Source organism: Protobothrops mucrosquamatus, unplaced genomic scaffold (genome assembly GCF_001527695.2).
Source record: "Protobothrops mucrosquamatus isolate PMUCROS unplaced genomic scaffold, P.Mucros_1.0 scaffold83, whole genome shotgun sequence".
Classification (NCBI taxonomy): domain Eukaryota; kingdom Metazoa; phylum Chordata; class Lepidosauria; order Squamata; family Viperidae; genus Protobothrops; species Protobothrops mucrosquamatus.
In genome coordinates this window covers 1169007-1182336 of record NW_015386460.1, presented here as the reverse complement: position 1 = coordinate 1182336, position 13330 = coordinate 1169007, and the positions used below count along the sequence as shown (strand labels likewise).

Here is a 13330-nt window from a genome sequence, read left to right as displayed (position 1 = left end):
AACCATAAACAAGTAGCAACATAACTTACTGTACAATGGCTATTATATTTTAATTAGTGAAGGTCCTTAAGTTTTTTACTTTCTAATTTGATAATCCACATTTTATTTATGGATCCTTAAACTATTGAGCAACTGAATCATTCAGGTAACATATCTACATAATTCAATTATATGAATGTAATATACTACTCATAATAGTAAATACTTCCTCCTCTAAAGAAAAAAATTGAGATAAGCGGAACTGACAATGTGACAGGTCCAAAGATCCCCAGTGAAGCTAAGGGTGGACTTGAACCTGGGCAAACTGAGAGTGTGGCTTGTTCAAAAATGCCCAGTGAAGCTAAAGATGGTCATCCTAGTTTAAATACTTTCACATTACACCATACCAAGTCTCTTTGTGGGCATGTCATACCAATTTATGTCTCCTAAGGGCAGTCAGATTGGATTTGGTTTGGTTTGGTGTTGTGTTGTATTATGCAACTTGGTGGCCTAGTGGTGAAGACTCTCGCCTCCCACGTGGAAGATTGCGGAAGGTTGTGAGTTTAATCCTAGGTAGCGGCAGCTGTTTCTCTCCTAGGGCGCAAAGAAAAATATCTGCTATGAACTGTGTAGTGTCAGGAAGAATATCCAGCCAATAAATGCCCAGCTCTAGCCAGTTGCCCTGACTCTACCCCAAATTAAGGGATTAAGCGTCTGAGGGCAGGACAAGAAGCAACGGATGGAAACTAATCAAGGAGAGAAGCAACCTAAAACTAAGGAGAAACTTCCTGATAGTTAAAACAATTAACCAATGGAACAACCTGCCTCCAGAAGCGGTGAATGCTCCAACACTGGAAGTTTTTAAAAAGAGACGGGACAGCCATTTGTCTGAAATGGTATAGGGTTTCCTGCCTGAGCAGGGAGTTGGACTTGATGACCTCCAAGGTCCCTTCCAACTTTTTTTTTTTTTTTATTATTATTATTATTATTATTATTATTATTATTATTATTATTATTATTATTATTATTATTATTATTATTATTATTAGGTTGTAAAAAAGGATATTATAAGAGCAGTGGTTAGAATACAGTATTGTGGGCTAATTCTACTGACTGCCAACTGCCAGCAGTTTGAGTCTCACTGGCTCAAGGTTGACTCAGCCTTCCATCCTTCTGAGGTTGGTAAAATGAGGACTCAGATTGTTTGGGGCCATGTGCTGACTTTGTAAATTGCTTAGGGAGGGCTGTAAAGTACTGTGAAGCTGCATATAAATCTAAGTGCTATTGTTATATTATATTATATTATATTATATTATATTATATTATATTATTATATTATATTATAGTATGACTTCTGAAATACCTTATTTTCTGTGATGAACTTTGCTATTTGTCTAGTATGTGAAGAATCTTAAAGCAAAAAGCAGGCAGCTTCTTAGTAACTGTTCTTGCTTTGAAATGTAATTTGTTTATCTCTGTACTTAAGCTCTGTATCATCTTGTTTCAACTGTTCTTGACTATTAAAATATTGTCAAACATCAAATATTTGATTACATAATAATATAATGCAATAACATTTTGTCAAATATAATTAAAAAAAAATCATATAAATCTTTCCCATACAACTCAGAATTAGAATCTTCATATCTCTAATTATTTTAGCATGTTGAGAAATAGCACCCAAACTTTAATGCTTCCAACCAAAGCAGTAGGCTGGGAGAAAAAAAAGGCATCAAAGTATTTGGAAATAAATTAGTTCAATGACCTGTATCCTTTAATTCATTCAGTACTATCTTTCCTGCTTGCAATCCTCGGTACTCAGGGAACTATTTGACATACTTACTTTGACATACTTACTTGAATATTATAGATCTGTAGAAAGTATTTTCTGAAAAATAATAAAGCAATTACACATCTCTTTAATAGTGAAAACTCTGATTAACAGCTTCATAAGATGTAAGATAACTTTCAATTCAAATGCCAAATTAAACCAAGAACAGGATTGTCGACTTTATTATGCTATAATGTTAAAATGGGAGTTTAAGTTTGCTGCAGCATAATTTGTTTGAACAGAATGGTAATAAATAAATGATTTCTCACCTCAGCCAACTGTTCTAACATTACACCTATTTTCAAAAAGATTTTTCTGCAGGCCATTTTCCACACTGATCTAACTGGAATAGTCCCAGGAGCAAAGATACAAACATTGATTCCCATCCCAGTACAAAATTCAAGGATTTTGGACCCCAAAAACCATCAAAAACTACATTACAGTTTTTGTAAAATGTAAGTAAAAAGTACATTTTTACATGTATGTACAATAATGCTGCAGTGTTTTCAATACTTCAAATTCAATGTAGCCTGCCCTAATGTACAGTCCATATGGCAGGTGAATAATGCGATATAAAATAGATGATGCAATCTATTATAGGGGCAAGATGGGGAAAATGGCGCAACTATCTCCAGTATGGTAATTAAAGTACAGAATCAGAAACACAGAAACTTATTTATAACAAATAATCCTATAAGCTTGGAGCTCATAACATTCAAGAATTAGATTCTGATGTGTCAAGAAAATGTCTACGGCAAATAATGCAGAATAGTATCCTCATATATAACAACATTACTGGAGAAAGTTACATAAAATTGGTATAATCTACTCTGGCCAAGATCTGATGTACAATGAATCAAATTTTATTAAAGATTTTTTAAAAAGAAAATACAAATTAATATAAAATAAGAAAAAGAAATAAAATCAAAGAAAGCTAAGTGTAAAAGATAAATAGAAAAGAAAAATATAGAGAAATAGTTTCCTATTTTATTTATGGCAGTTATAAGGCCAATTATAATTTTATCTTACTCTATCATTACAACATATCTTTCTATAATCTATTCTGTCTATTCATCAAAACCATTAATCATAAATTCATTTCTTCGTGTTTCACATAAGTCTATAAGGGGTTTCCAGTTAGCTATAAATGTAGTTATTGTCTTTTCTTTTATTATAGAAGTTAACTTAGTTATCTTAACAAGTTCCATCATTTTCACCTACCATTCTTCCCTTGCAGATAAGGCCAAATCTTTCCACCTTTTGCATCAAAGTAATATTTTCTATAACTATCATAAAGGCATGTAAAATCATATTACATAAAATGGAAATTGTACCTTTAAATTAAGTTACATAGAAAGGACCATGTGATCACAAAAATAGTGAATAAAAAATTTATGCATCTACTTAAAATGAAAGTCCTACTCATTTTCTTTTTAAATTCACTGCAATATTACTACTAGCAAGATGTAACTGCAATTTGCCAACTACCTTTCTGTCCCCAATCTTATGTTGCTGATACAGTACGGTTTACAATATGCTGGGTGGTGAAGCATAAAGTTAAAACCCGACAGCTTCCGTAAGAAATATACTGACTTCATTACCCAATTGCTTTATAAATTTGGCTGTCGAGTGCATAACTACTAAATCTCATATGAACAGGATTCATTTGTACGTAGTATGCCCTCCACAGGTTCCTCTGCTCACCTCCCGATACTTTATTGCAAAAGGTCCCGCTCCTTCAGCGTCCAATGCTTTTTCACCACTGTTCCTTTGCCCTTTCCGTTCTCTTCCATAAAGAAACGCAAACGCACGCTCGTCTATGCCGCAGCGAGGATTACAGCAACGCTGCACAAGTTTTACCCAATGAACAAATGAAAACGAATTGGGGCCTCTTGGTCCAACACCAGATCGCATTCAAGTCGTAAGCTTAGACAAGACTGTTTCGGGTGTTTTAGTACAGAGTTGCAAGACAGTTTAAGACTAAAATGCCTACCGCTATCCTAGTATTCATTGGCTTTTCCACTCTCCCACCTTGCACCCTCAAAAACAACTCCGGGTCATCTTTTCCACATGTCACCTCTCCCTCCCTGCTCCCTTCCATTTGCACACCCGTCTCTCTCCAAATACTCCCATAATTTCCCCTCATCTGCATTTTAAAAACCCTTATTTGGACTAGGTTTCCCATCTTCTCAAGGACCACACGCAGCTCTCTCATTAACCCGCTTCCCTATTCCTCGGTTTAACTGCGGTCGTTTGTCGTCCACCGCCGCATGGAGCAGCACCTGAGTCCGTTTCAGGCGTCTCTAATTCTTACCAAGGGTCGAACTCGTGTATGATGCTCTCGAAGCGGATGACGGCGAACAGCCTGGAACTGAAACCAGCCAGCCAGGCCAGGAAAAGGATTGTGAAGGAGAGCAGCGACTGCCAGCCTGCCGGTTGCGACAGGCCCCCCGACAGGCCGCCTCCTCCCGCTGGGGCGCCGGGGCCGGCCGCCGCCAGTGAACCACCTCGACTGTTAGCCAGCGCTTGGGAATTTGAAGATGACGACGAGACAGCGGCACCGGACTTGTGCTTCTGTTCGGGGGCTGAGTGTTCCGCCATGTTGGTCCCCGGGCTCCTCGCTTTTTCTCCGCCTAACGCGCGGCGAAGGAGGAGCAGAATCTGCCTCGTTCCCTCAGCACGCTTTGCAAAAGAAGACGGGGAAAGCGGCTGAAATCACTGTCTTCTTCCGCGCTCTTTTCACTGGCTGGGGAAGCACTTCCCTGCCGCCGCCTCTACTCGAGCGACCCAGGAACTACTGTCCGCTGCGGCCGCCGCCGCCAACATCCCAATGCGGCGCCAGAGAACGGGCGCGAGACTGAAGCAGCGCGCGCACGAGAAGTGGGGGGGGGGGAGAAATAAGGCGTGGGTATGAGAACAAGAGGAGCGACAGACAGAGAAGAGGCGGAGATTCGAAACGAAGATAGTGAAAGTTGCTTCCGCGTGAAAATGAATTGGCTCAAGATTGAGGTCGAGGAAAAATGAAATGGGAGGAGAAATAAAGCGCGGGACTATAGACAGCCGTTGGGCGGCGCGTGAGAAAAGGAGGCGGGGGAAGAAGCTAAGACGGCTAATTAAGGCTTGAGGCCCGAGTGATCGCTGTGACACTCAGTGGGGAGGAGCCGGCGACGAGGCTTCTCCTCCCGTTTTCGTCAAGATCTTCCTATTAACCTGTCAGAGAGCGACAGGTACTTCAAAGGGACAAAGCGGTAGCCAATTAGGATCGACAACCACAGGGCGCGGCTACAGCAAGGCGGTGACTTTATCATTTTTCACAAATTATGAAAAGCTGTGCTAAGTGGAATCGTTTGATTGGCTGATACGTTTACCGGTGACGAGTAGAGTTGCTTTTTTTTCATTGTCACGTGAGATAAATTAAGCGCTGACGTTTTGGGCCAGCCCCTGGAGTAGAAGGAGCTGCGGTAGATGCAATACTGTATTCCTAGTGAGGAAGCCCGAGGCATATTGGGGCTTGTAGTTTCTAGGCATTGTTGCTTTGGATCTGTCAAATGTTCTGCTTACCCCTGTTGTTATGGTAAACTTTGAGGATACACCGTCAAAATCTGCACATTTGTTTTCTGAAGTTATAAAAAAAACTGAAATACGACACAGAAGTTATTATAACGTTGATAGTACTGCCATGCTCAATGCAAAATGCAACTTTAAAAAAACTACACCGAATCACACACTTGCAGGTACTTACGACAACTAGAGCTAGAGACAGAAAGCTTGTATAACTAATGCCGATCTTTCCCAATCCTGGCAACTTCTTGGCAGGACTGTTGTTGGGAATTCTGGGAATAGAAATCCACATTGTATCCCAGATTTGTTAAAATGGAAACCCCTGTTCTAAACAGCCACCTCGAAGGAGCAATGCATGGGATAAAGAAAAAAATGAGACTGAATACAATAGCTGCTGCCCATGTAATAATATTTAAACTGAGGCATAGGATCCTTTTCAGTGTATCAATTCACAGAGCAGGAAGTACTGACAGCTGCTGTTTTATTCTTACACTACAATAATAGTTTCCCATTCACCCAGTTTGTAGCTGTTCATTTAATAAGGCAATATTCTATTCTTAAGGGAAAAGAATAGCATAGAAATTAATTCTAATAAATGGAACATCAAGGAATATTTAAATCAGTAGTTGCTTATACTGGTAGTTGAATAAAAACATACAGCTGATGAGTATGAACTAATCAAATATTTTTGCTAGGAAGGAAGATAAAGTACTTTGGTGTCAGATAATTTTCTTTGGAAGATTGAGAAAGGATTCTGTAACTGGGTAACAAATCAGACAAAGCCCTTTCTCTGGACATCTTTTTAAAATGGCCAGACCATATGCCATTTACGGGCTTTTAAGATAGAATTAAAACTTCAAATTGTGGTTAGAATTACATAAATAGCCAAAGCAGAATGCTCATGAAACCTTAGTGACAGGTGCTGCCATTAATATTTTCAAATACCTTTCAATACTAGCTGTGCATTAAACACATACTGGTAACCTAAATAGGATACAGTATAACCAGAATATAACCAATCTGTTTTTCTCTCAGCTGTGACTGGTGTAAGTTAAGCCTTGGCTGGTAATATCTTTTGGACATAGCACAGAAATGACAATAATTCCATTCTCAGAATTGGGGTGGGGGGTGGGGGTAGGTGGGAGAGAAATCTGTATCTGTAAAATGTTCACTAGCTTGAAATTACCTATTTTATAATGACAAAGGAAGAGTTTGCCCTGATAGGTGCAGTACAAAGGTCTTATAGGGAAGAATTACAGTACAAAGTGGGCACAATAAGTGATTTTCAGCAAAATTGGTAATAATGACTAGTAGTGGAATCAGATATCAGTGGAAATCTTAATGTAATCTTAAATCTTCTTGCTAATGAGTAACATAAAGACTTCCTGAAGTTTTTATTCTAATATTATTGGAGTCAAATTGAATTCCTAGCTTCCTGTGTGCAATAAAGATAAATCCAAGGTAAATCCAGTTTTTTGATAAAATTTATATTGGCCTAATTTCTCCAAACTAATGTATTGTTCACAGCTTTTTCCACAACCTCTGTTATTATCTTGCTAAATTCTACAAAATGGTAGTTTCATGAGAATCACTTGTGTCCTGTGAAACATATATCTTATACCCATATAAAATTTTCAAGATCTTATTTTGGAAACAACCCAACTCATGAAGTCAGATGCAGAGACAACATTAGATAGCATGAACTTTCCTCTGATTACAGTATTGCTGCCAGATAAGCTGGCTTGCTCAAATCTTTCCTTCTACCTTGAACTGAAGTTTGCCAATTGGCATACTTTGCAAAAGCAAAGCAGTTATTATGACTGGTGGGTAGTATATTTGGAAGGAGTAAGTAGAAAGTTATAGCCTCCAACTTAGCTGATGGGGGAGGTGAAAATATAATTGCAAATAAGACAGGTGTCTCTTTGTATAAACAGCAAAGTCATTCTTTCCTATAGAGTTTATTTTTTGAGGGAGAGGTTTAAAGTGCACTCACAGCAAACCTGGTAAATTAGAAAAGAGAAATTCAAGCATGGCAGCAGGGATCAGAACTGCAGATTTCAAATAAGGCAACAATTTATACAAATAACTTACACATAATATTGGGTTCAGAGACTTTTGAAAGATTTAGTAATAGGGATGCAGCATTTCACCCCTACAGTATTAAAACTCTATTCCAGTTTAAGGCCTAGATGAAAGATGAACATTGTTTCAGGCTATCAAGATCAAAGATAACACATTTCACATTTTGGGTAGTCACAACACCCATTACTATTAATTGAATTGTGTTATTCTTCCCAGGAGGATTTTATTTCCTAAATGGAAGGTCTGACAGTCTACATCTCCTCATACTCAGCTCATTCAAGAAAGTCACACAAACTGATTATAAACAGCATAACACAGTTTACAAAATGATTCACTGTTACTACTATACAAATTTTCATGTACTGGTAATGAAAAATTGCTGAGATCGTATACTGAAAAAGAAGTAGAATGTGAGCAAGTTAAAATATTGTTGGATTTCCAAATAAAAATGGATAAAGTTTTGACTCATAAGATACCAGATATAACTGTAGTTGAAAAGAAGAAAGCATGGATAATTTATGTGACAATACCAGGAGATAGTAGACTAGAAGACAAATAATTAATCACAAAGTATCAAAATCTGAAAATTGAAATTGAAAAATTAGGGCTGTGGTGGTCCCAGTGATTATTGGCATATTGTGTCATACCAAAACATTTTGGATAGTATTTAGGAAATCTGCATTTTGACAAAATTTCTATCAGTCAGTTATAAAAGGCCACAGTGCTTGAATCCATACACATATGCTATGTGATACATTATGACATGCTAGGTTCTTGGAAAAAACTTGATGCGTATGAAGGTCAATACCAGCTAAAGAACTAACAGCTGTGACTTGGCATTGTTGTGTACAGAGAGTAATAATAATACTAAGTAAAAATATTGCTGTCAACGCTGCAAACATTGAATGTTCCCTCTCTGACAACTGATGAAAATTGCAGCCATTTTCTCTTTGCTTTTAACATGCTTTTTCTGATATTTAGAAATCAGGTGCAAAAAAAAGGGGGGGGGGTTGGAATGAAAGCTTGAGCTTAGTTAGCCATAACAATAACGCTGCTTTGGGGGAACCCAAGGATGAGCTGATTACGTTTTGGCAGGCTGAGGAGCTGGGGAGAAAGCCCGCGTTTTAGGCTAATTGGAGAATGTGATTTATGGCAGTTTATTGGGGGTGGGAATTGCACTTTGTGACTTTGTATCTGGGGGAAGGGAATTTAGTTTTTGGGTTCAACTATGTAGTGCTAATACTTTGTTTCCTTAATAAAATGTTCTTTGAGGAAGAATTTTTGCCTTGAAGTTCTTTTGATGGGTTTCATTTATCGGAACCATGACATTTGCACCAAGATCTCATTCAGCAAGTCTGACAGTTGCTGTGTATTTTGACTACGTGTACAGAAAAAAATAAATATTTCACATATGTCAGCATTCTTCAATACATTAATGAGAGAGAGAAAAAAGACCTTTTTGTCTATAGATGATAATAGTAGTTACACAACCTAAATCAATTTATTTTGACCTTGGACCAATCAACCAACTCAAATAAGAAAAAAAAAGAAATAAGACAATTGGCCAGTAAACAAATACATCCAAAAGAATTCCATAAATTACCAAAAGTATGGTATCAACCAACACTAAGCAACAATCTGCACAGAAGGCAAAAGATACTGTATAAGAAGTCTCTTTATTCCAATTTGTAAGAGAAACTAATTTCTGCTTTTGGATCAGTGCACTTAATCTTGCAGAATGTATTGTCACAATTTATTTTAATTATTTTTATAAATAACAGAACATGACATATAATGTGGAATGTCTTCTTCTCACAAAATAAATAATACAGGTTAAAAGACATTTGGTGATACTATCTGTCTATGATTGCTAAAGACTTTTCTTGAAATCCTAGGAACGTTTAAAGAACTCCTTAAACAAAAGCTTAGTTTAAGAAATTTAGCATGTAATTTTCCAGTTCATGCCAAAATTTTATCTTTATTATAATAATGATTTTATATTAGGTGTTAAAGATAATTTTAATAGAAAAAGACGTATTAGATATGCCACTGAAATTCAAATTTAATTTTTAATTACCAGATCCATTAACATAGATCTGGTAGGAAGGAACCATATTTTTCAGAAGCTAGGTGCTTCACATAGCTAAAATAAATTGGAGGTTGTTCATATAGGCAAAATGTTTTTAATTTAGTTCCTAGAGTATGAGTTTATTCTGAGATAAAGTGAAAGAAAATAAAGTCATATCTAAATTTGGGAACATCCTGAAGAGTAAACCCTATTAAAGGCTTATTATAAATGATAATGTACCTATCTATATGCAGGTATCTCTTATTCACTGATGCTCTGCCCAAATATCTTCCTCCTTATTGCTGTTATAGTGAAATAGTTTGAACATATAGCTACCATCTTTCTCATGAGATGCTCAATTCTTAAAAATGATGTTTCATATTGATGTTCAGTTATAATAGCTTTCCGAACCATAATGGAATTGCAAAGAAAAAACTGTAGTCCTTTAAAATAAAAGCAAAACTATTACAGTAAACCTTAACAGTGTACCTCTGATCAACAAAGAGAATTTTTGTTTGTTAGATTAATTCGTTTTACAAGCAACTTAATAATTATTTTGATATTTTGAGACCTGACAAATATAGTACTTTATTCTTGTCAATGTTTTGGGGGAAAATTAACTGTTACCGGTACTTCTTTGACATTGCTTAGTGATCAGGCTTTTGATTCTCTTAAGTAATAGGACTATTTTAATTGAACTAAAATTGCATTCCTATCACAATTCTCTTTCACCCTGATCTAAAAATCAAATATTAAGCAAATTGAATTTAGCAAGTTAAGTGTCCATAAGTTACATCAAATAAGTATTATTACCATCTTGGAGAACTTTAACGGAAGAGATTTTAGTGCAGGCCAAAGCTATATATCTCTTAAGCAATGTCTATGTTACTAGTTATTAGTGACATAATGTTTAAGATGCTATTGTCTTCTTACACTCATTGTGGACTTACCTAAAAGTTGATCTCTTTAGAAAGAAAATGTTGGCAAAGAAAAGTCTTTGGTTTTATTCATACAAATCTTCTTTTACATCTTTAACATTTACTGTAAAATTTGGTGGGATCTATATGCTATTCAAATTTTGTTCTGAGATTAATTATATTATATTATATATTATATTAGACTTTATAAACCATGTGATTTATCACATTTTGATCTGGAAACATGGCAGATTTCTTGGAGTGAAGTAGTTACAACTGAAAAATACTGATAGGCTCATTGAGACCATCTTTTAGCAAGTGAAATATATATTTCTGTTGACAGATATGACTTGAAAATAAATGTGTTACTGTGTTTTTCAGTTGAGAACAAAATTGGATAGGAAACCTGTGGAATTCTGAAATGTTTATATTATGCTCTTTTCAGATGTTTTAAATACTGCAATATATATTACCAGATATATGTTAAAATATTATAGAAAGAGAACTGGTCTAGTATAGCAGTTAAGGCACTGAAATGGGAGCAAGAAGAAGTAGGTTCTAGTCTTCCTTTATACATGGAAGCCAGCTGGATGACTTTGGTTCAATCTCTGTTACTTAGAACTAGACTGAGAAATTGGAACATCTATCAACCTGTATTGTACCAGTGTGCTAAATTTGGGTCTATAACTTTCAGAAAAGAGCCTTTCATCCTGCAGTGCATTGATCTGAATTGGTACTAATAATATATATTTGTGGTGGGACCCTGCTTCTCAATTTTTATCATAATGTGTAGACCAAGTGTTCAGTTTTGTGTTTTTATTACTCTGTATTTAAAAATATAATCCTGTAATATGGATTTCACAAAGCCTAGTCTGCATATATTTGTTTGATAATTAATTGACTAAGATATAAAATTCATGAGCATAAAAGTAGGAAGCATGCAAGCACAAATTATATTCCTAATGTCTGTATTTACATCTTAGGAAAGCTGAGCAGCTCACTGTAGCTGGTAGCCCATAACTAAGCTTGGTCTAGCTTGAAAAAACTTAGCTGGGTCAGATCAGATTTAAATAGGAGACTAAAAGCAAATCCCAGGGATATACATTAGATTGTGAAGTATAAATAAATCCTGAAAGAAGGCAGCAACAAACCAGTTTTATATATGTATTTATCAGGAGACAGTACTTTTGTTACATTTTGAGCAGCATGGTCTGAAGGGAAATTTGATTTGTGTATTGTAGTCAGATCTTGCCTTTTCCCAGTGAACTGAAGGCAGCATATGCAAGTTGGCCTCAAGATATGAATGGTCGCTTAACAACCATCCAAAATTATGATACATCTCTCCCCCAAAAGCTACATACAACTCTGTTTTGAAATTATGCCTTCTGTAGCACCTTTATAGTCCTTTGGCCTTATGACTGACCACAGGAAACTGCTGTGGCCCTCCTCTCTCCTCCATCTCACTCACAGCACTTCATCTGCCCCCCCACACCAGTAACCAATCATCCACTTATGTTTTGAAGATCTGAAAATCTCATACATGGCCTGCTCCTCTCCTTGCAGAAGATGTACCCAGGCCATGTATGCAGGCCATGTATCCCTGCACCACATGGCAGTGACCTAAAATGACCAATATTTTGTGCATGGAATAAAATTTGCCCTATTTTGCTGCCTTTAACATGGTCTTCACAACGATGAAGAAGCTTTCAGCAGCTTTCTCCAGTGTTGTGCATACTGTGTTAGGTAGCAAAATGGAATAGTTTGTCCTTTGGCTATATGGCATGATTCCAGAAGTGGCCATCATGTTTTCAGCAATCGAACTAGTAGTTGTAAATATTACTTGTGCACAATACATATCTGCACAACGAAGGGATCCATTCCAGTGCTTTGCAATATCTCAGAGCTCTTCAAAAGGTAAGCAATGAGGAGGGTGTTTAGTGTGGTGGAATGGGAATCAGGCCTAAGTCTTTGGGAACCCAAGGTGTAGGAGGTGGAGCCCAGGGTGCCTTAGATGGGGTGGGGGAGGCCTTAAGTGGCCCAGGGCAGGTGGGCCTGGGTCTGTGCTAGCCCTCCCATGGCCTCCCCTATTCCCGAGTCACTCTATGTTACATTTAATGACTTGCATAATGGTTGTATCAGGGAGAGCAGGAGGTGGGGATCGTTAAGCAAAGTCATTTCAGTTAACAGCCATTACAACATGGAACCAAAATGGGCAGGCTCCATTACAGTCTTATCTTAAATATAACCTCTATTGGGAAGTCTCTCCTCATTACTTCTCTAGAACAGTTAACTAATGAATTTAGTAGGTCTCAAAGAGAATGATTTGCCCAGTCATGGGTGGATTTGGTGTGTATAAAAGAAAAAGAATAAAAAAAGAACAGAAGAAGCCAGGATGGCAGTCTCAACTATACAATTGAAACCCTGTAACTTTGGTATGTGGATTGATACTGCACACATATTTAACGGGTGGGGCTTCTATTTGTGTGGTCACAATCAACTTGACTTTTTGAGCTTCTGTGGAGACCTATAGTGTTTCATAGTCAAGTGAGTATTTGAACTTCAGTCTCTCTGGTTCCAATCTAATCTATTCATTATAACCCAACCCTTACCTTGATCATGAGTCTCATTTCAGATGCTATTGTTCACATATAGGAAATAGGAAACTGAAATAGTTTGTACAGGAATATTAGAGAACGCTTCTATGTATACTCATTAGCTTTTTAACTTTCTCATGTGAAGGTTGAATATCTACACAACACAGGAGTCCACAACTTTTTTTAGATAAAGACTCATCCTTAAGCTCAGAGTGGCTTCTTAAGAACAATATTCCAAATGAAACATTTGAGTTAATTAAACAGTTTATGGTATACCTTTCTGAATGGATATCTTTTT

The 13330-nt window shown here is 36.8% G+C and overlaps 1 protein-coding gene across 1 annotated transcript in view; it reads right to left on the bottom strand.

The window, feature by feature from the left end:
• The window catches only part of STT3B (STT3 oligosaccharyltransferase complex catalytic subunit B), a 55884-nt gene extending 51473 nt beyond the window's left edge, over positions 1-4411 (bottom strand). The window contains exon 1 of the mRNA XM_015812424.1: positions 4125-4411. Coding sequence (XP_015667910.1) covers positions 4125-4411 — 287 coding nt within the window. The remainder of the gene's footprint in view (positions 1-4124) is intronic.
• Positions 4412-13330: the final 8919 nt, after the last annotated feature.